Here is a 26,131-nt window from a genome sequence, read left to right on the forward strand (position 1 = left end):
CTATCCCTAAACTTTTTGAATCAGCGTTGAACTTCCCTAAAGTTATAGGGTATATAAACAAGATGATATTTTATTATATAATTTTTTAATATTATTTTATTATTATTTAAATTTATCTAATTATATAATAATACATTATCAAATCAAATGGGACATACTCAAAATTAAAAGAAATTATCCCCAAAATGAGAACAACGTTCGGGCTTATACATGAACCAGCCCAAAGCCCATATTTTTTGTATGTGAAGGTAGGATTGATGGATCAATAAGCCCAGGTTCCCTCTATAAAATACCAAGTATAAGAAGCTAGGGTTTCCGTCTCGTTAGTGGTCAGCGCCCCGGCACATCTCAGACCAGGTCACTTACGGAGATATTTAGCCGCCGAAAGCGAAATGGTGAAGGGACGCCAAGGAGAGCGAGTCAGGTTTCTGATCTAATCTTAAACCCTGGCCTAGTATTCGATTTCTCATTTTCACCTCCGTGAATCTTTTTTTTTTTTCGCCTCGTTTTGACCTTAGTTTTTTTTTGTAATTTTCTGCAGACTCTACGTCAGAGGAACCATCCTCGGATACAAGAGGTAATTTCATATGCAGTTACTATTATCGATTTTCACTAGTATTTTGACTCACATTTGCGAGTAGAAAGTTTGATTCATTTTAATTCAGGAATGAAAATTTAAATTGATTTTTATCTTTTGAGATTCTAAGAGATGGAAGTGAAACTTTAGACTTATTTAGTGTGTGAAGTACATTATTTGGTATCTTTAGTGAATCGTGTTTTTGTTCTACATTGTCCTCAAATATTAATGATATGTGTTTGTATTATTTTTTATCTTTCGTCTGTACATTCGGTTGCTATGAGAATTAATCAAGAGAACCGTAATCAGCATTGTTGGGTGCTCAATGTTTCAATTATTCGCGCTGTTTGCAGTTTTTTATGAGACTTCTTGGAAATAAAAATGTTATATATTTGCTTATTGGAAAATAATAACGCCATATATTTCCTTTTCAAATTCATGTTTTGTGTATCTAATACTTAGAAAACTACCAGTGTTAGTTATTCCATTTTTCATTCATGACGTCTGTTTTATGAAGTTTCTGGTAAAATGGTGTAGAGAATGATGGTACATGTTTGCTCTACAAGACTTCAACTTCATGCTTCTTGTTTATAACACTAGAATGATGGTTAAGTTGTTTTTATACTACTTTGTATAGAAGAGTAATAGAAGATATTAACTTTTCATCTTCTTGTTTTGCATAATAACCAATATTATCATGATTGGGGTTAAGTCTTTTTTTACTTTTTTCTATATATTGTTTAGAATAATAACATTAGATGCTTGCTCTTCAACTTCATGTGTCATATATGTAATATTATTGTGATTTGAGTAGGGTTCCTTTTTTTTTTTTTTTTTTTTTTGAGAAATAACATTATTCACTTCCTGCATTGCTTTTGATGATGAAATGAATGATTTGGGTTTCTGTTTTAGTGAATGGTTTTGGGACTTAATGTTAATGGATGGTTAGGTCAAAGGCAAACCAGTACCCCAACACCTCTTTGATCCAGATTGAGGGAGTTAACACCAAGGAAGAGGTGGCATGGTACACTGGAAAGCGGCTGGCTTACATTTACAAGGCTAAGGTGAAGCAGAACGGTTCACACTATCGTTGCATTTGGGGCAAGGTCACCAGGCCTCATGGTAACAGTGGTGTTGTACGCGCTAAGTTCAAGTCCAACCTGCCCCCAAAGTCCATGGTATTGAACCACTGTCACTTTTGCTATTGTTTTTTAATTCCTTCCAGGATATTTAGGTTTTGATTTTTTTTGGTATTTTTGTTATTTATGCAGGGTGATAGAGTTAGGGTCTTTATGTATCCCAGCAACATCTAAGGTATTTTAACCATTTCTGTATTTCACAAATTTATCAATTTTAATCATTTCTGTTTTTCACAAATTTATCAATTGCATCTTTGTTAAGTATTAGGTGTTCGCATGCAATATGAGTTCTTGTTGTTTGGTTATGATGTAATTTTTTAACTTCTATTTATTGCATCAAGTTGGTTTACTAGTTGTAATATTGTAGGGAGTTTTAATTTATCTCCTATTTTTTCATGCAGGTCCTTCAGTCTGTAGAGGCCAGTTGAGCGATGACTTAAAGGAAAATGCATTTTACTTGTTTTTATAAGCTAAGGTTTAAGTTTTTGTGTTTTCAGCTGAATCATTTTTGGTTCTTTAGGATGATAAAGGGAACATTGTTTAATTTTACGAATGTCCGGATTTGTCAACCTATATGTTTCTGGTATTTTGAATATTTGGGTGCATGACATCTTATTGATTTAAATTTGAGTAGGTTTATTATCTGTGGCGTGCTTCCGTCTTTCCAGTTCTGATGTTGCATTTTATTTGCTCGAGTCCAAATGAGTTATAGAATTGTTGACCTTGAAATGTTGGATTGTTTGTGGTGCCACAGGATAAGCCCGGTTTATGATTTATGCATGTGGTCCTTTACATGTGAAGGATTTTTTCTGATTTATGCTTTTGGTTCAGATTTGTGCCAGTTTCTATTTATTGGTAGGTGGCAAGTTTGCAATCACATTATTTTGTTTTGAAATTTTTGGTACCAAATTATTGGGTATATTTGTTTTGGTTGTGCTTGCAAGGCGTATACGGCGTCTGATGGGGTGAAGCTGGTTTGGAGTTGTTGAATTCAGGTTTTGAATTTTTTTTCAGGGGTAGTTTGGGTTCAGGTGGATTAAGTGTTTGAGTGAGGAATAGAGGGTAACAGATGAGGTGGAGTGAGTGGTGGGAATTAAGGGTGGGTGGAGAGGAGAGGGATTTTGTGTTTTCTAGAGTGGAGTTGATGAGGTGATGGAAACTCAGGAACATGATTACAGAAATGAACAAGGACATCAGCAGGCGGCATAGTGATCTCAATAGAGAGGAAAATTGGGATCTTGAATTTGATCAATGGTGAGTGTTTTATGGGCATTTTTTATGAAGAAGGGTTGAATGAAGAAGATATGGATCTGGTTTTTGCTGCTATCACTCTGGCTGGTGGGTGGTACGGATTTTTAAAAAAAAAAAAATTGGAACTAGAATCAAAACCTGTTGATTCTGCAAAATCTGGAATCAAAACGTATTTGAGGTTGGCCAGTTTGAGGTAGGTCAATTGTTCACCCCTAGATATTTATGTTACATTAATTAAAATAACCATATTTTAAGAAGGATATACGAAAATAATTAAGTATTTAGGCAGGTCATCTCATAATCACCAGTGTACTTCAAGTCTCCCTGAATTCTTTCTTCTGCTTTGTCATTTTGATTCATTTCATGCCGTTCTTTTTGTAATGTGAAGTAGTTGATGTTCCATAGTGGAACCATTCAAAGCTGTAATTATCAAGAAAACCTGTGAGCCGAGCTCGAGCCGGCTGCGAGTCAAGCTCGGCTCGAATCTAACCCTATTTATGGGTGATGTGAAGTGGAAGAATCAAAGTAAGTTTAATTTAACTTAGAACCAAACACATTTGGGTCCAAATTGTTTTCTTGATAAAATATAAATATCTATTATTATAATATACATGGACCGTTAATTCCATATTTATTTGGTTTAATTTTACTAAAAACTCCCTTAGTGCGATCCATGTACTTTATGCTTTATTCAAACATGATAATAGATTATTCTGAAATCTACATATTATACATAATTACCGAAATTACTAAAACAATAAAGATTGATTGATAGAGACGACGACGGGATGAATGCCTTAATCCTGTCTCTCTTTTGTCCCATTCTCAATACTTAAAAAAAATGTATCCCCCCCTCTTCTCTTTTCACTGAATAAATATATATAATAATTTAAAATTTTTAAAAATAAATTATATAAGAATTTAAAAAAATATATAAGAGAAAAGACAAATTAAAGAAGATATGGGTTGAAGATATAATATTTATTCTTATATTTAATTGTAAGAATTTTAATATTTTTTACTTTGTTTTTATTTTAATTTTTATTAGAAAATCTCTTATTTAGAGAAAAACAGGTCAAAAAAACCCGATCTTACGGACTGAATTGTCATTTCTATTAATTAATGGTCACAAAATGAAAAAATTGAAAGGCAACAAGAACAATCTAAGAAAGAGAAGAAATTGGATATCAATTAATTAATAAATAAAAATAATATTAAGGCTGCGTTTGGACGACCACTAAGCTCCAACTCATTGAATTATAAGTCGTTTTTTCCAATAAATTCTACTTCCCATTCCTGCTACACTGTTATTTTTATATTAAATAAAATAAAATAAAATTCCCTATGTTAATATCCAGACCCGGATCCGAATAGCAGACGAGCACCGCAACCGCAACACCTTCTTTAACGCGTTTACCTTGGTATCATTGGGACTTTGTTTCTTTCTCGGCAATTTCTTATTTGCAGAGCCACATTTTTCTTCCTCTTCCTCTTCACATTACCAGATCCGTCACGAACTCCGTTCAACGTTACCCAGATCCACTGTTTAACTCTATATCTCAACGGACTTGATTCGTTTTTCGCATTAAATCTCAATCCCCAGATCACCGACAATTCAGAAATTTTAGAAAAAAAATTTTCTTTTGGAGATGAAGAGCTCGAGCAAACTTTTCACGTTGGGGTTGGTGGCGTCATGGTACGCTTCGAATATAGGAGTTCTGCTACTGAATAAGTACTTGTTAAGTAATTACGGGTTCAAGTACCCGATCTTTTTGACCATGTGTCACATGACGGCTTGTTCTTTGTTAAGCTACATCGCCATTGCGTGGATGAAGATGGTTCCTATGCAAACTATCCGATCTCGTCTTCAATTTCTCAAAATCGCGGCGCTGTCTTTCGTGTTCTGTATCTCTGTTGTTTTTGGGAATGTCTCGTTGAGGTTCCTGCCGGTTTCTTTTAACCAGGCTGTTGGTGCCACGACGCCGTTTTTCACCGCTGTTTTTGCCTACTTGATGACGTTTAAGCGTGAAGCTTGGCTCACTTATGTCACCCTCATTCCTGTTGTTACTGGGGTTATCATAGCTAGTGGGGTATGTAATATAATTTTTCCTTCTGTTGTTTTGGTGTTTTTTCATTCCTTGGTTTTTTTTTTTTTTTTTGTAAATTGAGTAATTTGGGTTTTTGTTTATGGGGTCGGTTGGAATTGAGCTTATTTGTTTCTTTGTTTGAGGTCTTGGTGAAAATTTGGATTTTTCTAAAGGTTTTTGGTGGTTGGTGAAATCAAATTAGACGTATAATGAAATCAAATTAGCTTATTGTAGTTGTTTTTTGATTTGGAAACGGGATAAATATCAAATTCGAGGTAGAAACCAGTTGTTTAGTTGAATCAATGGGATGGCCTTGCTTCAGTTCAATGATTATAGTCTCAGCTTTGTTGATTTGGGCTGTAAGTAAACTCTGATAATCCTTTTGAATTTTATACAGCAGAACGAAGCAAGTCTGCTATGTAGTTAGAATTCTATGTAACAATTATTTTGGTTTTCAGCTATATTCAAGTATAACACAACTTTGTAACTAGTTGATGCTTTTAATTTATGTGTCATTATAGTGATCTTATTGGAAAACTATTCTGCTTCTGACTGTTTTTATTGTTTTCTTATGTGGGTTCAGGGTGAGCCAAGTTTCCATTTATTTGGCTTTATAATGTGCATTGCAGCAACAGCTGCCAGGGCGCTTAAATCAGTGCTACAAGGAATTTTACTTTCTTCTGAAGGGTAAGGAAACTGTTTTATTTCATTTTAACTTGAAGGCATAAGTTCTTGGTCTTATGTTTCAAGTAATTAGGACATTAGTAAAGGTTACTGAAAAATATGTAATTTTTTTGAAGGGAAAAGCTGAATTCTATGAACCTCCTTCTATACATGGCTCCAATAGCTGTTGTGTTTCTACTCCCGGCAACACTTATAATGGAAAAAAATGTGGTTGGTATTACGCTTGCTCTTGCTAGAGACAATATCAAGATCATCTGGTATCTACTATTCAATTCAGCGCTAGCTTATTTCGTGAATCTGACCAACTTTTTGGTCACTAAACATACCAGTGCTCTGACACTCCAGGTATGCCTCATTTCTGGATTTATTCTTTGACAAAACATTTGTTATTTTTGCTTTTCTTTCAATGTTTAAGCCTAATAACTCAATGCCTTTCTGTTCATAAATATAAGAAAGTTCACAAACATAAAGAAGAGAAATTTCCATGATTAACAATCAATAGACAACTTAAAGCTGGTTATGAAACTAACTGGGATCCTTTTGAGTGGATATGATTTTGGGATGATAGGACCCCAGTAGTGAAAGGACATTGTGTGAACTGTGGTAGAGCTCCCCTTGGATTTGTTGTCATGGTTTAATTTGGATTGTTTTGAGATGGTGTACCTACTCAAAGTTAACGGTCAAATCTATGTATGGTATTTTTTGGGGGGATTTTATCTTTGGTTTCACATTCCAGGTCGTACTATGGTATGGGGGTAATATCAACCCTCCTTGTGGATCATTTTATTGCTTTCCCATGCTTGAAATTATACCAGCTTTGGTTATCTTCTATTGTGATTTTTCATATGTTGTGAAACCCATCAAACAATCTCAACTGGTGTGTTTAAAGCATCAATTTGATAGAAGAGATAGGCATTGTTGGAATTTGTAATTCTTACTCTTTTTAGAAAGCTGTGTCTCCAACCCTTCAATGTCTTGTTCATATTTTTCCTTGCAAACAACTATACCTATTGGAGAATTTAAGAAAAATAGAAAATAACCCCTTTTCCATTGTTGTCATCATGTTTACTATTTTCTTCACTCCGGTTCATTGCAGATTTAATTGTTTTGATACATTCAAACGTTAATTCTTTCTTGCTCTTTTCGTCTCACATGTTTCTTCAAAGTATTAAATATATATTATGTGATGAGATTAATAAAGCATTTGGGTCGTTCAGGTACTAGGAAATGCAAAGGGGGCAGTAGCTGTGGTGGTATCGATTTTGATATTTAAAAATCCAGTTTCTGTGACCGGAATGCTTGGTTATACACTAACAGTGTTTGGAGTGATCCTCTATAGTGAATCAAAGAAAAGAAGTAAGACGACATGAAGGAAAAGAATATGCGTAATCTGTTATGAATAGTGCCAAAAGAGAGGCAACAGCTCTGGTGGGCAAAGTTTGAGGTGCGTGGTGGTGGTCTTAGATTTTGCCCATTCAAATTCTATTTTTTAGCTGGAAGCCTGAGACTAGGATTCCATCTTGTATCAGCAACAAGCGCAGGATTAGACAAAAGTAGAAAAATCCAATAAAAAGTGACTGATTTATCTCTATTATGCCCAGCTTGGTGTTTGTAGAGAATATTGTTTTACCTTCTTTATTCTTTCAAGAAAGATTTGTAGAATTGGGTCACTATACAACTAAGTCTGTTATTAACATTTGTTATATTGATTAATTAACGAAAGTTAGTCATGATTTCAAATGGTTTTGGAAGTTCTTTCTCTGCTTTTTTTTTTAAATCATGGAAGATCATTTTCTTTTAGTTATAAAAAAATAATTTAGATGAATGAAACGTGAGATAAATCAGAATTTAGAAAAAGTTTTGTAAAATTGACATATCTATCTATGTATCTATGTATCTATCTATCTATATATATATATATATATATATATATATATATATATATGACTGACATGGACTGATATGAAAGAAGATGAAAATGAAGATGGAGGGTAAATCCAAAAAAGAGGAAATTCCATAATCAAGGAGAGAAAATAGAAGACATAGGAAGACATACAGAGAAGGAAAAATTGATTAAACTATGCACGATAGGCGTGGGATATAAAGTTGCCATGCCTTTCACCTTCCAAACAAACTCACATCTTCTGTGTCTTCCAGGTGCAACTCTTACTTTTATACAATATATATATATTACTCTTAGTTGAACTCAACAAACCCAACAAATTTTGTTATATTTTTAATGGATTTTGAGTGTTGAAACCAGTCACGGTTCTTCCACTTGAAGAACCAAGAGTGCTCAAGTTGGGATCATCCTTGTACCTGTTCCAGGCTGTTTGAAACTGTAAGTCTTTACATCTAGTCAATACAGGAAGGAAAAAATAAAGCTTGATTCTTTTGGGCCCAATATGAATATAATTTTTTCTTTAAAAAAACAAAAAGATTCTTACTGTTTCAGCAGAATTAGGATCTGAATAATAAATCATACCAGTTCTGATTTCCTCCCGAGCTCTTCTCATTGCTGCCTCCTTGTACAATTTGGTAAGTTCATCCACCGATCTGAATTCAAAATATGAGAAGGTGAATTCGAAACTGAGAAAAAAAGAGAGTCCGAAAATTGGATGCCAATATAATAAAAATAAAATGCTTAGAACTACAGTCACAAGCTGGGAAAGTGGAAGATTCTCGAAACTCGGATCAAGAATTGTTTAACAAATTGGTTGTAGGAGGATGACACATATATGTTTTGAAATGAGAAAAGAGAAGTGGCTCCCTGCAGAAATTTAAGTCAATTGTAGGTCTTCGTGTTAAAAAACTGATCAATGAATTGCCTATATACAAAACATCTTTCATGGAACTAGTTTGCAGGACCCAAAAAATCCAATAGAGCCTGAAAAAGAGCAATGACAAAATTAAGAAATGAACAAAAGTTTTCAGCATTTAAAAAGAATCAATTCTTTTGTTGATTTTCAGCAATGCCCTAAACAATTGTCTAAGCAGCAGCAGTTTTGAATCTCAGAGTTCCCCACACATATTTTGATTTAATTGTTTTAACAATTAAAATATCGTACTAATTTACCATTTCACTTCCTCAAATGATGTGTATATGATGATGCATTCTAATTATGATCAAGCAGAATCTAAAATTCATCAAACTCCTAGATGAGGGGAAAACTTAATTACCCGTCAACATATGGAGAGTTCCCTATGCACGTTAATTTTACTGTAGTTTGAAGCCCCTTGAGAACCTGCCCAATAAATTCAGAAATTAATTTAATACACTCAATAAAAAGCACCAATTACATTAGTGGCCGCCAAAATTCGTGAATTTGCTGCAGTAAAAAGATGTTCGATAAGAGCACAAATAATTAGATTCTCATCGCACCAAATGTGTCTAACAATACTGATCACAGGTTCAGTCAAAAGTAGATGTTATTCAATAGAAAAAGCTTTTAAATCTTTACATGTTTAGAAACAAACCAAAAAGCATAACGCCAAAGAAAAATTCTATCATATTCCTTTAGGAAGTACAATTCAGAATTATAGTCTTTGCAGAGCAAAAAGCTAAACTTAAAAGCTATATATTCATACATCAAGACAATAACAACAGCTATTTCAAATGTAAGATACTGTTACCAATGTTAAAAGTTTGATGCTTGATCTTGGAGTTCATTAATTAGAAGACTGTTAGACCACCTATCATCAAAGTATACCGAAGGAATAGGAGCAGCAGTGGAAATTTACTACAAGGTGAGGTGGAGTCAATTAGAAAAGAAGGCAAAGGATTGGCACACATGGGGGCTGGAAAATGGAAGGCAAATGTGATTGGATTGACAGCATGTAGAAGGGAGGAGGAAAGAGAAATGCAGTTTTGAGGAAATTAAGTAGGGAAATCTGGGATTTTAGGCGCTATGGCCTGGGAGGATTTGGCACGTACATTGCCAGAACATTTTCTTTTGTTTACTGTTTATTTCCGATTGACTTTTACTGGTGAACTGAAAGTGTTGGACTTGCTTATTTGAATTAATATAATTATTCTGTTACTGTTCGATTGGTCTGTTGACTTTATGGTGGATTGTTGTGTTTGTGGGGGAAGAGTATTTGCTGGTAGAATGAGTATTTGCAGGTTGGTCTGGATAGTGGTTGTAGAAGAGTTGTCTAAACAAGAGAAGAAACAGATTACTGACACAGGTATTCATCGCACACAGAGTGCATCAGGATGCACCATTATTTTACAATGTAAAATTAGAAGTTTCACGACTTTTTAAACCTCAAATTGTTGAAAAAGAAAGAGAGAAAAATGAATACTACTTGAATTAGAAGATGCTAGTTCTCACCAGTGACAAAGTTTCATCATCATCAGCATGCATCCATTTGAAGAAAAGTGGAAGTATGCGACCAAAATGAGCTAATAAAACAAGGCTAAGACCACCGAAAAGAGGTTCAATATCTTTGGGCCATGCAAGACGTGGCTCCTTTATTTCTTGGCTGCCGCTCCAAGTGACTGAAGCATCTCGTTCAATATCCTTTCAAACCTAGCCTATCTACAAGCTCCTTTCTGATCTAAAAATAAAAACTAAAAAGATCTAAGGCCCAGAAGAGATCTGATGCACTTTTAGCCAGTCACAGCATGTAAATTTACTAAATTTTCTGGTGAAACACATAATTTAGAACTGTGTAAACTCATGTCACCCAAAAGATTGTAACCATAATGAAGCATAAGAAGCATTCTTGACCCTGAAAAGAGGTCACAAATGTGCATCCATTTGTGATCCCAACTGGTTATCAATCCCTATGATTAGAAGCTACAAAATCAGGATATGCAGTTAAAAACTTATGAAAAGTAAAACAAAGATTACAAGAATACCACGAGCTATTGCAGTTACTTCTCTGTGTACTAGTCACAAGAAGAACTGACATCTCCACAACAAGGTGCCATATCTCATCAGCGGAAGAAATATTCTGACAGCAAGCATCAAGAATCACATCTTCATACAAACTAAGATCCATAACATTCACATTTTCTGCAAGATGTATAAGCACAACCATACCCTGCGCCTGAAATTTTTTTGAAAAAGAGTATCATCCAACAATTTGCAAATGATTACAGCAGTCATATCATATGATATATTAATCAAAGCACATACTTTGACCTCCCGTGACCAGTGGTCAAGCGCAGCCAATGCACAAGGAATTAGCAAGTTGCAGAACTTGCCCAAATCAGGATATGCTCAACCTACAAACATTATCACAACCTCTCTTAAAATAACGAAAAATCTGAACTGGACAATAAATTTTACAACTAGCCGGTTTACTATAGAATTTAAACACAATAAACTTCATGAAAACAAGTTAAAATGTTTCCAAAAACAGTTTCCAGTTAAAATTCTTTAAAAACTAGAATAATATCAGAAAATGTAATATATAAAGTGTTTTATCTATCTCCGATGGTCTTTCAATTATAATACTACTTTCAGATATTATATTTAAATACAACTCAGATTTTTGAAGCTTTTTCTAACGTTTCAAACCTGAGTAACAAACCACCGGAACCGTTAAGCCGCCGAAATCGCATGAACAATTGGAACCATAGCCGAAGCGGCGGTTACTTGATCAGTGTCATTGTCTATATCAATTGAACTCTCTTTAATCCTCTCCTTCAAAAGCGGCACCACTTCCGGCAACAACCCAGCTAAAATGGTGCCGTACTCGTTCGCAATAGCATGAAAAAGTGACTCAACAGTAACTGAAATGTGTTCGTGGATCCATGTTAGAGACTCGTGATTTGAAGACCGAGAAGAGATTAGAAGAGCAAGCGCTAGGGTCACATTTATGAGGTTTTACTGTCCAATGCCGTTTCAACGTCGAGAAGAGTGTATAAAATTGATTTGATAGAGACGGCGGCGTCTTCTGGCGGTGTGTAGTTCATTCTTTTCACTGTGTAGTATCGGATTTATTAACCTAAAATTTTAAAACAGAAATAAAGTTACATGTTTTTCGCGAAAGAAACGCTTGCCGGGAGATAGAGAGAGCTTCCTGAAAGAGACGGTCATGGTGAGCTGAAACCTATTTCGACATTTCTGAACTCAGTCGAAGTCGAGGAATAGTGGAATTATTTTCGATTCAGCAGTTTGTAAAAATCGAGTTCAAAGGCTGCTGTGAATTTTCACTAAATATTATCTATAGGGAATCACAATTGAAATTAAATGATCCATAAAGCCCACTTCCTGAAACATCATTTAATTGTCATCTCATTGATGAAATTAGAAGCTTTCAAAAAACCATATTTTCTGACAAAGCAATAACTATGCCAGAAAAGAGAAAACAAGAGATGAGAATAGAGATTTTCCAGTTTATGTTGAATTGTACAAACTGAAAACAAAAGCACCAAAGGCTGATAATATTTATTTTAAGATCAAGCCCTGCAAATGGTCATTTTCATAACTGGAAGAATGCACAATCCTGTAACCATTATCGCAACAAAATGCCCAACACAGATGAGCACAAACCAATCGAGGAACCATAGGTTTATTAGTTCCCCTCAACAATAATCAGAGGAATCAAAAGGAAAGCACACTGACAAACAGAACAAAGCCACACCAAATAGATAGTAGAAATCAGTTGTGAGTTCAAGCTTCTGGAACAGAGGCTGCGGCACGCTTCATTGATGCAGACTTGATAAGATGGTTGTAGCTACCTTTCTCCTTGAACAGCTGAGAAAAGTGGTGTTTACAATACAAAATACCCTCAAGGGCTGCATAATTTGATGGGCTTAAGGAACAGCCACCATGAGAGCACTTAAAACATGTCTTGTGATAGGCTTGGTTCTCCACCGCTACCTGATGATTTTTGACACAGGAAATCCATATTAAAAACCTAAGCTTTGAAGGTATATGTACAAACAAGAATTTCAAAATATGATTGAATGTCTTAATATCTGTGACTACACATTACCATATATATTAGCAGAACAATCTGATCCCAACAAATTATTAGCATTTTGCTTCGAAGTTACAACTAATAAGGCCTAGAGACCCCTGTGACATACATCTACTTAAAACTAAGTAAACACTTTCCGGATTGCTTGTTTGCTGCCCAACAGTTTTTCCATATATATATATATATATTCTCCTAATGAACTTCAATGACTTCTTTTCATAACATAAAACTAATGTAGACAAATTAACAAACACAAAGGTTGTATCAGGCCAACACTTGAGTACCTCAATTTGAAACAAGGAATTCATAAGTATAGAACAACACCTACGTTCAGTACACAGGCTCTGTAATTGGAGAAACTTTCTACACAGACTATTACAATTTGCTGACTTTTAAAATCCTGGGAACCTACCTTTTCCAGTGGATAGACCGTTTTGCCACAAGTAGCACATTTTTCTTGTGTCCCAGAGAACATGCTGGCAGCTTTGCTAGGTGACCTTGTCTGAAATCAACAGACTATTGGGAATTAGAAAGACCTCGAGAAACATATGGCATATTTTAACATGATTTACATTTTTAATTATAATCTTTTTCTAAAGATACATTTTAACCAAATTTCACATATGTTCAAAACCGCAGGAAGATTTACCAGTTCAGGAGTTAACTTCTCAGCTGACTTTGCAGCTGTCAACAATAAAACCGATAGCTAATTAAACAGGTAAAACTGAACTGTCGACAAATCACAAAATGAGATTCTTCATCTGGAAAGCAAGATACATACGTGACTGAAAATTCTTGTTGAAACTACCCGTCTCTTTGAACAGCTGCTCAAAATGAGGCTTACAGTAAAGTACACCTTCCATGGAGGAGTAATTGCTCAGCTGACAACATTCAAATTTCCCACCTTAATAAACACAAAGCTATATAATAATAAATAAATCATACAATCAACAAAATCTAAAGGCGTGGAACACATCAAATTGATTAAATCAGGGTTCAAAAACCATTAACCGACTGAAACATCATTAAGGCTATTGGGACGTAAACCCGAAAAATTAATCTTTCAAAATAAGCCAACATCCTTCCATTACATAAACCAGCCTTAGCTTAATAATTTTTTACTTTTCATTAAAAAGATCAACTAAAGGAACAGCAAAATAACCAGAAATATACATAAAAAAAAAAAATAGTACCTTCAATGTCCCTTTGCAATGTGAACACTTGAAGCAAGATTTATGGTAAACAGCCCCATCTGCCGATAACTGCTCAACTGGATACACTGTCTTCTCGCAAACCTTGCACTTCTGTTGTGTACCAGTAAAAGACATAGCTACTATAAATAATGCTTTAGATCTGACTGTTCTGTGTCTCCCTCAAAATCTAAGTTGACCAAAAAAATTGAAATTTTAAACACCAAATCGAATTAGTAACCGATCTGAAACTTGTTGCAAATAAAGAAACTGATAAGGCAGAGCAAATTTTTATCTACTCATGTCGAACCAAACTTAAGAAAATACAAAGCAGGTAGATTCGTTTGGTCAAAGAAACATACCTTGAAGAAAGCTTCGATCTCAGAAATAATCCAAACAAAGCAATTGTGAAAAAAAAAAAGAAAAAGAAAAACCCAGATGGGGAGCCGAACTTGGAAAGGGGTTTGAAGGAGAAAAGTAAGAGAAATGGAAAGGAAGAGCGTGGTTTTGGGACGCTTTTGCCAGGCAAAGAAATGGATTAGTGATAATGACGAGAGAGAGTGAGATATAAGTGAAAATAAACAAACATCAAAATACCTCCTTCGCTGTAAACATTTTGTCTCCACTGTGTCTCTTTTAGCCAACCTAGTCAAATTAAATTACGGGATTATTTACATTTTAACACTAATTTCTCTCTTTTTCGTCAAATTTTTATTAGTAAATTTCGTTAAATAAAAAAATAAACTAATTATTTAATATAATTTTTTTTACTTTTTTTTTTAATTCATAATTTTTCCCTGTTACTTTAAATTATAATTGTTAAAAATATTAAACAAAGGACAATTACCCAATAGCTTTTTGAAATTGAGTATCATGTTGTTGTTGATGCTACTGTCGGTGAGGTCAATTGGGTTCACATTTTGCTTTATCAGCTCCGTCTATCACATGCTACGCCTCTAGTAATCAATGGCGACAATGTTGGGATAATTTATCTTTGCAATAATCCTTTTTTTCATAGCAAAACAAAGCATATCAAAGTGGATTTTCACTTTGTGCACGCTCAAATTCAAAACAAAGAGCTATGCATTTGGAACACATTGATGCTACTGATCAACTTGCTGACTTTGCCTTTTCTACATCACTTGCATCAGCAACAGTCTTTCAATATTGACATTCTTGATACCACACCTGTCTTGTAGAGGCATACGAAGAACTATCAATTACCCTTTTTACATAACACTCCCTCATTAGTGTATAAGATCTTCCTTATTAAGGAGGTGCGAAGGAAGAATGGTATTATATGTATAAACAATTATATGTTATCATGTGATTTAGTAATTTTAACTTAGAGATAAAATAAAATTGAATCACATGATGATATAACATTATTTGTACGTAAAATTATATATATAGTTTTATTGAAGAAAAAATATTGTTGAATTATTCCAAGACAAGAATGGTATGAAGTATGATAGTATACAACAAAAGAATCACTGGGATTCCACAAAGGAACAATGGAAGATTTGGTGTAAGGCGGTTGACACTAGTCATATGAAATGAGATCGGGTGCCAGCGAAGAAGACTGGGAGAGGTATATATAGGTATGTCAAATGGCTCATAAAAAAGTAGATTTTGTTTGAATTGAGATATTTGGATGCTTGTCCTGTCATGCATTTGGCTCTAATGGGATGGTCCAGCTTGGATGGAGTTTCTTGTTACTATAAAAAAAATTCTACTGTAGTCCACTCCAGAAGGAAACTTAATATTAGCATATTTATATTTATATATATATATATATATACACACAAACACACACAATTGAACTCTCCAGGAATTCAAAACATAATGATTAGCAGGGTTCACAAATAAAATGGAAGATCTTCAAATAACGAACGATGGATAAACAGAAGAAATCATAGTGGGAAAGCCTAGTTTCAACATTATCTATTATGCTAGCTTCTTTCTTTCAGTGAGATGCTGAAAATCATAATATAAAGGATTTGGAAGCTTGAAGACACGCTTGCCTAGATTTGGACCCATTAAAGCATCCATTTGGCAGCTAATCAAACAAGTTATGCGGAAGCCACCTTCCTGTAGTATTGTCCTTTGTCTAGATATGTATTCGCGGCTATCCATTTGCATTTCATCATCTACCCTGCAGGAATGCTAACATTTTAATCAAACTCCATAGGCAAATGCAAAAGCTCAATTTGATTCACCCACAATGGAGAGAAATGCAATCAATGATGACTAAGGAAAAAAATGAATGATATATCATTACCTCATAATCAATGAAGCCCAGTCTCCGTATCCTGCAGAAATAAGGAGCTCTGTGGTGGCATTTCGTTGTCCTTCAGGTTTTCTGGATATCAGAATCACAGGCCATCCACTAGCTTGAAGTGACAAGAATAATTTCAGAGTAAGCATTTGCTTTAGATGATTGGCCTCTTTAATATCATCAACATTACCACATGGATCAATTCTGTGTCATAGCAGAATTATGTCTTGTAAGTGACTTATATCAATAACAAGAACAAGAACATAGTTTGGAAGGCAAGTATGCTTCAACATGACTTACTAAGAAGATGCACAACAGGATGCCAACACCATTGCTTGATTTCCCAACATTTATCAAAAGATTTTATGTTCTTCAACATTAAACAAAACAAGGAACAAATAATGAAGCTAGTCTGCTAGTGTTTGAGTACATCAAAGAAAGAAAATTCTAAATTTCAGAGTTTTTTTTTCTTTAAAAAAAAAAGAAAAAACTACAAACTTCACATACGGAGAAACAATTGGTCTTCCAGGAAATTCCTTAACTTTGCTAGACAAGAAATTCAGGAAAACCAAACTCTAACTAAGATGGGACATGTTAAAGTTGAGAGAAATTACCCATCCATTAACAGCTTGGTGCATTGAGGACTTGGAGCAACAACGTAATCTATGTCTAACAGAACCACATCTAGACCATCAGGAGTTGGTGAAAGAGTACTGAAATAACTTTCAATCATCCACACTGTAAAATTTAGATCTCTAGTATATAGTCCAGCTTTGAGATATTGAATAGCAAGAACCCTACAAACTGAAGGGAAGTAATCAGCTTCTACCTCCAAGCTGTTAAGTTCTGCATGTAGAGCATACATTTTGCAGTAACTGTAATCATCACTTGCTTTAGCAATTTCAACAACTCCAGCCCTGCTACTTTGACAGGATTGCAACATTACCGCCAATGCAATCAGCAAGGTTACCAACAAAATCCCAACAGTTGCAAGGCCACCAATGAAGATTGTTGCAGCAAAAGATGTCATATAGAACCCTGACTCAACTGCATATCGGCTTCCCAATTCTGTTCTCAAGGGAAAAAAAAAGTTATCAATATTCCACCAGAATTAGGGGAAAAATGAAAAACTACAAACATGATATAATCATAAGTTTACAACTGCAGATTAGCTGAAAACTTTCCGCTGATGGCATGACGCAAAAAGTGGCCCAAATGTGCAAACATATAGATCATCCTTCTTCTAATAGCCTAGTATTTTAATTTAGAACTTGAACCGGTTGAACCCACGCAAACACATCTTCAATGCCACAATATATAACTTCCCTGAAAATAATATGATTTCATATGGCTTTTGAAAATTCAGCTATTTACACTTGTTATTACTCTTAATGATCTAGCAAATGAAGCACTTGATCTATTTCGTATAGAAGTGAATATCAGTGCAAGTACTTATAAAATAACATACCGTTTCACAATTTTGAAGTTAAAAAGTGACATAACTTACCCAACTATGTAATACGTATACACAATTGAGAATGCGAATGATGTGTCAATCATGTGATATGAATATTTTATATTTAATTTACAATTATTCAATCACATAATCAAATATGTACTAAAAAGGACATAGTTTTATTTTATCTTACCAGAGCCTCCTCTACTCTCGAGACTCCGGATGGAGTACTCCCGCTCCATTTCATGACCATAAGCTGACATTCTTTCAATCTAAGCAGCAATTAACAGCTCAATTCAGCAAGTTACCAAAATCTAAAAGATACTTAACATAAAATTAAAACTTACCAGTGTTTTAATCTACCATGCTAAGAGCCAGCAGCAGATCATCTCAACTTCTTTTGGAAAAAGTTCATATCTTTGAACTCTAACCAACCTTAATCGGCCAGTTTTATGGAGTTGAACAAAGACTGTGAACTGGGTCGACAAGATTTCGAAGTGATCTATAAGGTAGATGTCTTTCTCTTATAAGCTAAAATCTGCACGAACAAACTTACACAGATGAACATGTTAAGGATACAAGGAAGAGCGTTGCAAAAAAAAATATTTGTCGTACTAGAATTCTCCAAGGCAAAAGAGAAGCTGCCTATTGTGTCTATCTCCTACAGGAAGCTTCATTTTTGTACAGTGGATGGTGATGTGGCACAAGCGGCCTAATCAGAAACTGGACAACTTCGCCTTAACGTCAGCAAAATGTCCACAGCCCTTTTTTTTTCCCACCCGATGTTTTGTTGAACTTTATGTATACCCATTAATTATTAAAAACTCAAACATTTATCTATAATAATTAAAATTAACCGAATCAATTAAGTCAAATTTTAAGAATGAAATTATTATTTAACTTATAATATATAAAAATAATAAAATATTATTTATTTTCTCCCTAAATTTAAAAAAATTAATAATTCTCCTAAATATTATATTTTTTCTTAAGATTTTTTGTTTTCTTTCTCCATTTTCTAGTGTCATCTTCAATCTGTTTCTCTCTCTTTTCTCTTTTTTGATGTTGTTTCCTAATGAAAATTCATATTTATCATTGGACGAAGGTGAAGTCTTCATTCAGAGATGGTATCATAAAAGAGAAAGAGAAAATTTAAAAAAAAAAATGTGATATTTTAAAAGTTTAAACTTAAATAAAAATTATTAGTTTTATAAATTTAGAAGAAAAATATATAACCCTATTTGGTCCTGTTAATTCTAATAATCTAAAAGAAATATTTGTTTTTTTCATAATAAACAAATATCATTTTGAAATTACAATAATATTCAGATAGGAATAATTCTTTTGGCAGGCCTTTTTTATATCCAAATTGATTAGGCAATTGGGCTATGCGTAAAATAAATTAACATAAAGTATCTGGAGGAAACTCGTCAATACAAGGGGTTGAAATTACTCCGCCCTGACATTTGCTTTAATTTCAGAAAGGGCCCATATGGCTTCAACACTGTTCTGTTCTCCACCAATACCATATTTTTCTTTTAAGTTGATGTAACCAAATTTTTGTGTAATAACATTCAAATCAAACTTATCCAAACTGAAAAATAAATTTGATTCATAAAAATTTAAAATAAATTTAATTCGAACAAACTTAAGTTCAAATTTAAACTTAAGAGTTAAATATTTTCAAGTTCAAGTTTTAGAATAATTCAATTTGTCAAAAATTTAAAAAGTTTTGATATAAATCAATTAAAATGATATTATTTTTAACCTATATTTATTAAAATAATATCGTTTTAATTATTTTTTAAAACTATAATACTAAACTAAATGTAAAACTTGACTCCTCTGAAGCAAACCAAGCTCAATGAGTTCAGACTCAAACTCAAATCGGCTCAAATCCATCCCTACACTCCATCTCCATATCTTTGATGAAACTTATACAACCGGTGGTGATTTGATCTTCCATGCAGAAAGTAAAATGGATAACAAGACAATAAACTTCTAGCAAACAACAGTATTTCAGAGGCATATATATTGCTTTAAAATTTTCAACCGTCTGTTTGAATTATTACTTTATTCCAATTACAATCGCAAACCTTCAAAAAGCTTCAGTATGGGGTCATTTTTGCCTTCCCAATGAGAGTAACATTTCACCTTAAAGCCTGATCTGGTAAAGTAACAACTGTAGTCAGGAAATTATATTGTCTTGTGAGATTTTTTTTAAAGAGCAAGGCTCTAAAACCTTAGTCCCATTCACCAAATTCACAGCTGCATCCACATTTCTAGCCAAATCAACAGCTGCTCCAACATAAGCGTGGGGTGTTAAGTTGAGAAGATTAGCCTTTGCTTCTTCAGGCAATTCCAAGCCCAAGATGAACTCTCTTATGCTTTCTTTAGTAACTGCTTTTCCCCTGGTTAGTTCTTTTAACTTCTCATAGGGCTCTGGAACACTGTATCTCCGCATAACCTACATACAAATAAGCACAAGAGTAAGAATTATGGGGCCATTTCAAAAGATTCGATGAAGAATACAAAAGAGGCATCTGCCTCACATGGGAAATCCTCACTCAAAACAGCCAAATTCAAACACATTAGATGCTACAATGAACAGCTAGAAGTTGGTCACTACTAAGTACATTACATTTTCTTAGGAAAGAGGGAAGGCTAAAGGAATCTATAAACTAAAAAAGCAAGAACCAAGTCACAAGATCAGGTCCTGTATGTTTGTTCAATATTAGCATCCTACACAATCAATTAAAGCATTAAGGTTTGTGCAACTTGGAGAAATCAAGATATTACTAAGATGAATAGGATACATACAGTCTGTATTGGTTCAGCAAGCACCTCCCATGCCTGGTTCAAGTCTTCACTCAAGTGAGCTTCATTAACCTAAGATGTGTTAAAAATACAATCATAAAACACAAATAAAACATTAAAATCTCTTTCAAAATGTTAAAGCAATATATACATTAAATTCGATTGCTTCATTGGCAAGGTGCCAACTCTGCTTGTGCCAACAGATCAATCAGAATAACATTTGTCTTTATACAGCATACCTGAAGTTTTCCTATTCCTTGTATTGCACTTTTATAGGCAAGAAGGGAATGTCCCAATCCTCCACCCATATTCCTCAAAACAGTTGAATCAGTCAAGTCTCGCTGCAAATACAAAGAATTGATATTGCCAAACATAAGGTACTCCTTTTTATAAACTATACATGCATCACTTGAAAAACAGCCAGTTTGTCAATGTTTTGGCATATTCAACCCTGTCACCCCTGTATGTTATTTTCCACTTCCAGCATAAGATATAAATGGCCTCAAAACCACAACACAAGCTAGTCCATGGAAAGAAGTCTCTGAAAATTTGTGTTGAAGTAAAAATAAATAAAGTCTCACCTGCCATCGCGATATAGGCAACTTCATGCTTAAAAATGATAGATCTTCATTAGCCTTGCCAAGATTACCTTCACTATTTTCAAAATCTATTGGATTAACTTTGTGAGGCATAGTTGAAGATCCAATCTCACCAGCCTTGGTTATCTGTCACAAAATTTCAGAAGAAAAATTTTTACTTTTCTTTACAAGGGAAGAAATCCACCAAAACCAGCCCTTCTGTCACAAAGCTTACCTGCTTAAAGTAGGCTAAAGATATGTAGCCCCACACATCTCTATCAAAGTCGATCAATATATTGTTGAATCTGATAAAAGCATAAAAAAGTTTTGCCATGTAGTCATGAGTCTCAATCTGCAAATAAGCAAATATTTTTAACTAGTGACTTCTAATCTTGCAAGCAATAAATTGCTCTAGAACTAGAAGGGAAAAAAAGAAGTGCCAAAAATAAAAATACCTGAGTAACATAGGGATTAAAAGTTAGTCCAAGAGAATTCACAAACTCTTCAGCAATTTGAGGCCAGTTGGCATCAGGATATGCGGAAATATGAGCATTGTAATTCCCAACTGCACCGGCAAACTTCCCCATAATCTCAACTTGAGAAATTTCCTTCCTTTCTCTGCTTAACCTAACAGCAAAAACTGACATTTCCTTTCCCAAAGTTGTTGGAGAAGCTGTCTGCAGGTTAGCCATGAATAGTCATTTTTTCTGCAACTAAACTATAAAGCAACTGGGACAAACTAAAAAGTTCAAAATTAAAAAAAAAAAAAAAAAAGACAACAAGATAAATTTTGAAAATTCATCACTAACTTTGTGCAATGGAATGCATATACAGATGTAAATCATCAAGTACAATTCTCAGACATCAAGACATGAATCAATATCATTGCCCTCTCTGAATTGTTACAATGTTGCTTTTGAATGACTAACTACAAGCAAGTAATAACTCTATTACCTGACCGTGAGTACGAGAAAGCATGGGGATGTGTGCATTATCCTTAGCCATGTTACATAACACCTTTATCAATTGATCCATTACTGGAAACATGACTTTGTTTATTGATTCTTTCAGCATCAATGCATGGGCAAGATTGTTTATGTCCTCTGATGTGCAAGCAAAATGAAAGAACTCAAGAACCTGTAATACAAGAGAAAGAGGGAAAGAAATTAAGATGATCCTAAGATTTCAGAACAGGTAAAGCAGTGCACATGACCCATTTCTAGCAAAAAAGATTATCTCAGTATCTAAAGAAACTGATGAGAAGAACCTCAACCTTAGCAATCTCGGGCTGGGACTGACATTTCTGTTTCAAGAAATATTCCACTGCCTTCACATCATGGTTTGTGACCTTTTCAATGTTTTTGACTTCCAAGGCATCGTCCATACTAAAACTGTCAATCACTCCTTGTAAATAAGACTGAGCTTCTTCACTGAAATTTGGAACCTCGGTGACTTCAGGAATTTGTGAAAGCTTCAGCAGCCATTTGATCTAGCAGGGAGCATACGAATTTAAAATCCCTTCAAAATAGACAAAAATATATATATATCCACAAGAAAATGAGACCTGAATCTTGGCAATGGTTACTATAGCTATTAACAATAAGCAGCACAAACAACATATGGTCAGAAAATTCTTAACAACCAATGTTTTGCTCCGAAAGAGCCCTATATCATTAATCATGTCATGATACATTGGTTATTTTGCCTCAAATTAATCCAACTAGTTTCAGATCCTAACCATATTTTAACCAAGTTAAACTTTACAAAAACAATAGTAAGTTGAATAGTTAAATGCAAGCAGTAAAAACAGTTCTCATCCATAAGCAATAACAGTTTTATTCAAGTAGATCCGATAATATTTCCTGAACATACAACTGGATTGGCTGCTGGTCTTTTGAAATATCAAATAATTCAATAAAAAGAGAAATACCTCAACTAGAACCCGAAAGTAGATAAGCCCATATTCACTCATGTAAGGAGCCAAGTCCTTAACTTTACCCCAATATCGGCCATCCAATGGCGACAATGCAGTTAAACTCGAAAGCTCAAACTCGCGAGAATCATCTCGACTCATTTTCATCACCTAAATGCATCAAAGAAGTTGAAAATTTACAAAAAGTCACATTTAAAAATTGAATATATACAAACCCACGCCCAAAAATATTAAACATCTCTATTCCCTCCTCTTCAGTTAGAGGGGAAAAAAAAAATCTTCACTCGATAACTTTCACCCCCAAAGTCTCGAACTAAGACTAAAGAATCGGTTTTGAATAGTCGAAACAATACATAAAGATAAGTAACCTTTATTGGAGAATATTCTCTAGGTGAAAACGTTTTGGACGTTAGAATTGAAGCATTTAAGAATTTTTGTTGATGAAACTGGTGAAGATTAAAGTTTGTGGCGTTCATGGGGTTTCGGTGATCTCTTCTTCTTGTTGTTGTAGATACAGGGCTAAAGCAGATCGCTTTGCTGCTGCCTAAAGCCCTAGAATAGACTCCAAGCTCCATGAACGAATATCAAAAGGTTGATTAGTGTGGGTGAAGCTTTGAAGGCGCAGAGTTCAGTTGTTTCAGACCAATTGGAGGTAACTTTTTCAATTTTTTTTTTTGGGGTTAAGCCCCTAATTTCGCAAACCCCATTAAACTAGTTTACTTTTCTGAAAGCCCATAAAAATTATAAAATGTGACCCGGAGCCCAATCTGGATTGACGCATAACCTAAAAAATTCTCAATCTTCAAATGAAAGCCCAAGTCCAACACTAGCCTCAAAAGCCCAAGCCCAATAATAATCTAATTTAATAGATTTAGATTTTTTTTAAAGTGACAATTAATATTAATATTAACACTTAATTAGGATTAATATCAATCTTTATTACTATCAAAATTTTGTGCGTAATTTAGTTCAAACTATAAAATTGGATCAAATTGTTTGAAATAATATTATTTGATTTATAAAGTAGTTTGGTTTGGATTGATAAATTAAAAAAAATTACTGTTTAAGTTATAATTTGAAAAGCTTACAAATTGAACCAAACTATAAATCATTTTAAATACATATATAAAAATATATTTAATTAAATTTTTTAATAAAAAATGAGATGTACCACTTGTTTTTTTATATATATTTTGTTATATTCTCTTCATATTTATTGTATATGTATTTCATATTCATTTTACATGTTTATTCTATATCTTAGATAACTATAATTCAATTGTTATTTATTAAGTACGAAATATTTGAAATTAAAAGATTTTTAATATAATCCAACTATAATCCAAATTAGATTCAACTTTATTTTTTAAGTTTAATTATATTTGATTTAAAACATAAAATGATTTGAAATTTTTTAAAATCTCTTATTTCAGTTTGGTTTTAACAAAAAATTAAACCATACCAAAATGAACCATGCACAAACGTTATTAATAACAATAAAATAGTTAGAGATGACAATTTCGACTTAAATTTAAGGTTCCTGACCCTAACAGAGAGAGAACTCTCTTATAAAAACAAAGATAAGAATAAAAAACATCCTCATAATTGGTGATAGCTTGGTAAGTCACCATGTATATGAAAAATATTGCTTCACTTAGCTTCATGGTCACTTGTTATTAACAGGTTTGTGATTGTAGGAGGAGTTCCTCACTAAATCAACACCAGACAAGGGACCCGTTAGGTTGATGATGTGCATGGGAGAAGCATTGAGGACCATTGCTTTTAAGGTCAAAACTGCTTCTTGTGGAGGAACAGCGTGTGTCAATTCCTTTGGAGATGAGCAGCTTGCTGTGGATATGCTTGCCAACAAGCTTCTATTTGAGGTCAGAATTGATAATCTTTAAACTTAATGCACGAAAATAATGGAAATCTAACTGAGTTTTGATGCATAGGCCTTGACTTACTCACACTTCTGCAAAATATGCTTGCTCTGAAGAAGTGCCTGAGCTGCAAGACATGGGAGGGCCAGTTGAAGGTCTTGCATATTTTATAATTTTCTAGTGATTCAAATACTGAAGTTAGTAACAAGATTGAACAACTTGAACAGGTGGATTCAGTGCAGCTTTCGATCCTCCTGATGGATCTAGCATTGTGGACACAAATTTTACAGTATGCACCATCTTTGGGGTGTGGCCTGGAGATAAATTAACTGGGGTCACAGGAAGAGATCAAGTTGCTGCAGCCATGGGAATTTATGGTCCTCGTACCACTTATGTTCTTGCTTTTGAGGATGTTACAGGCACCCATGAGTTCCTTCTTCTTGATGAAGGTTTGCTTGCATCAATAAAATCTGTTAAAAAATGTTCATCAAAAGTATTGGAGCCCTGAATCGCAACGTATCTTGTAAAATAATGTTTCTGCAATGCACTGCTCAGGAAAATGGCAACATGTCAAATAGACAACAGAGTTTGGTGAAGGAAAACTTTTCTCCCCCGGAAATTTGAGAGCAACTTTTGATAACCCTGAGAATAACAAGGCACAATGTTGTTTCTTTCTACCCAGAAATGGAGTTTTTATCAACTTATTTCATCTTTTCTTTGTTGCTCAACAGCTGATAAACTATTATGTAAGAGAGAAATACACACTGAGATACACAGGAGGAATGGTGCCAGATGTCAATCAGGTCTTCCCAACTAATCCAAACTTTAGTTTTTTCTCCAGGTTTTTATTTACTCATTGTTTAACTTGTTGAGTGCACATTATTGTAAAAGAGAAGGGTATCTTCACAAATGTGACTTCGCCACCTTCAAAAGCTAAGTTGAGGGTATTGTTTGAGGTGCCTCCTTTGGGATTCTTGGTTGAAAAAGCTGGAGGTTACAGTAGTGATGGCAATATCTCTGTACCAGACAAGGTGATCAACAATCTTGATGAAAGAACCCAAGTCGCTTATGGCTCCAAGAATGAAATAATCCGTTTTGAAGAAATTCTGTATGGATCCTCAAGGCTCAAGGGGGTTCCACTTGGAGCAGCTGCTCAAGTGCTGCTTTCATTTTCTTATTTTTCTTCATATGCCGTCAAATATTCTAGTTGTCCAGGGACTTGGAATTGCTTTGTTATCAGATAAATAATCAAGCAGGTGTCATTAATATTCAATTGACCATTTCTTTTTCCCGAAAAAATGTGCTCTTAACAAATAAATAACAAA

General features: G+C 34.1%; 7 protein-coding genes and 1 pseudogene across 7 annotated transcripts; 4 read left to right on the top strand and 4 right to left on the bottom strand.

The window, feature by feature from the left end:
- Nucleotides 1-268: 268 nt before the first annotated feature.
- Nucleotides 269-2,358, top strand: LOC123206941 (60S ribosomal protein L35a-1-like). Its single transcript, XM_044624234.1, has 5 exons — nucleotides 269-424; nucleotides 542-577; nucleotides 1,527-1,755; nucleotides 1,849-1,891; nucleotides 2,118-2,358. Exons 1-4 carry the CDS (start codon nucleotides 393-395, stop codon nucleotides 1,888-1,890), a joined length of 339 nt encoding a protein of 112 aa, XP_044480169.1. The 5' UTR covers nucleotides 269-392; the 3' UTR covers nucleotide 1,891; nucleotides 2,118-2,358.
- A 1,983-nt stretch (nucleotides 2,359-4,341) lies between these two features.
- LOC123206939 (probable sugar phosphate/phosphate translocator At3g11320) lies at nucleotides 4,342-7,478 on the top strand. The gene is made up of 4 exons (XM_044624232.1): nucleotides 4,342-5,057; nucleotides 5,638-5,741; nucleotides 5,855-6,083; nucleotides 6,956-7,478. Exons 1-4 carry the CDS (start codon nucleotides 4,617-4,619, stop codon nucleotides 7,106-7,108), a joined length of 927 nt encoding a protein of 308 aa, XP_044480167.1. The 5' UTR covers nucleotides 4,342-4,616; the 3' UTR covers nucleotides 7,109-7,478.
- A 316-nt stretch (nucleotides 7,479-7,794) lies between these two features.
- Nucleotides 7,795-11,664, bottom strand: LOC123206960 (uncharacterized protein At2g39910-like). The gene is given in 10 exon segments (XM_044624255.1): nucleotides 7,795-8,067; nucleotides 8,224-8,294; nucleotides 8,919-8,983; nucleotides 10,073-10,213; nucleotides 10,215-10,241; nucleotides 10,243-10,275; nucleotides 10,378-10,513; nucleotides 10,603-10,793; nucleotides 11,345-11,481; nucleotides 11,580-11,664. Coding segments are annotated over 10 exon segments (987 nt in total). The 3' UTR covers nucleotides 7,795-7,966.
- Nucleotides 11,665-12,108: 444 nt separating this feature from the next.
- LOC123206940 (LIM domain-containing protein WLIM2b-like) lies at nucleotides 12,109-14,441 on the bottom strand. Its single transcript, XM_044624233.1, has 6 exons — nucleotides 14,227-14,441; nucleotides 13,868-14,054; nucleotides 13,456-13,555; nucleotides 13,324-13,358; nucleotides 13,087-13,176; nucleotides 12,109-12,574 (listed from the first exon to the last, which is right to left on the bottom strand). Exons 2-6 carry the CDS (start codon nucleotides 14,000-14,002, stop codon nucleotides 12,365-12,367), a joined length of 570 nt encoding a protein of 189 aa, XP_044480168.1. The 5' UTR covers nucleotides 14,003-14,054; nucleotides 14,227-14,441; the 3' UTR covers nucleotides 12,109-12,364.
- A 1,177-nt stretch (nucleotides 14,442-15,618) lies between these two features.
- On the bottom strand, nucleotides 15,619-18,229 carry LOC123206932 (uncharacterized protein At2g39920-like). The gene is made up of 5 exons (XM_044624223.1): nucleotides 17,946-18,229; nucleotides 17,792-17,870; nucleotides 16,757-17,210; nucleotides 16,146-16,346; nucleotides 15,619-16,019 (listed from the first exon to the last, which is right to left on the bottom strand). The coding sequence occupies exons 2-5, from the start codon at nucleotides 17,859-17,861 to the stop codon at nucleotides 15,812-15,814; spliced, it is 933 nt and encodes a 310-aa protein (XP_044480158.1). The 5' UTR covers nucleotides 17,862-17,870; nucleotides 17,946-18,229; the 3' UTR covers nucleotides 15,619-15,811.
- A 1,368-nt stretch (nucleotides 18,230-19,597) lies between these two features.
- LOC123206931 (adenylosuccinate lyase-like) lies at nucleotides 19,598-23,608 on the bottom strand. Its single transcript, XM_044624222.1, has 10 exons — nucleotides 23,295-23,608; nucleotides 22,924-23,076; nucleotides 22,267-22,482; nucleotides 21,948-22,130; nucleotides 21,449-21,670; nucleotides 21,229-21,345; nucleotides 20,997-21,140; nucleotides 20,655-20,756; nucleotides 20,419-20,487; nucleotides 19,598-20,065 (listed from the first exon to the last, which is right to left on the bottom strand). Exons 1-10 carry the CDS (start codon nucleotides 23,499-23,501, stop codon nucleotides 19,787-19,789), a joined length of 1,692 nt encoding a protein of 563 aa, XP_044480157.1. The 5' UTR covers nucleotides 23,502-23,608; the 3' UTR covers nucleotides 19,598-19,786.
- Nucleotides 23,500-26,051, top strand: LOC123206961 (annotated as a pseudogene).
- On the top strand, nucleotides 25,468-26,079 carry LOC123206952 (sedoheptulose-1,7-bisphosphatase, chloroplastic-like). Its single transcript, XM_044624249.1, has 2 exons — nucleotides 25,468-25,609; nucleotides 25,698-26,079. Exons 1-2 carry the CDS (start codon nucleotides 25,468-25,470, stop codon nucleotides 26,048-26,050), a joined length of 495 nt encoding a protein of 164 aa, XP_044480184.1. The 3' UTR covers nucleotides 26,051-26,079.
- Nucleotides 26,080-26,131: the final 52 nt, after the last annotated feature.

Source organism: Mangifera indica, unplaced genomic scaffold (assembly GCF_011075055.1).
Source record: "Mangifera indica cultivar Alphonso unplaced genomic scaffold, CATAS_Mindica_2.1 Un_0054, whole genome shotgun sequence".
In the NCBI taxonomy this organism is placed as follows: domain Eukaryota; kingdom Viridiplantae; phylum Streptophyta; class Magnoliopsida; order Sapindales; family Anacardiaceae; genus Mangifera; species Mangifera indica.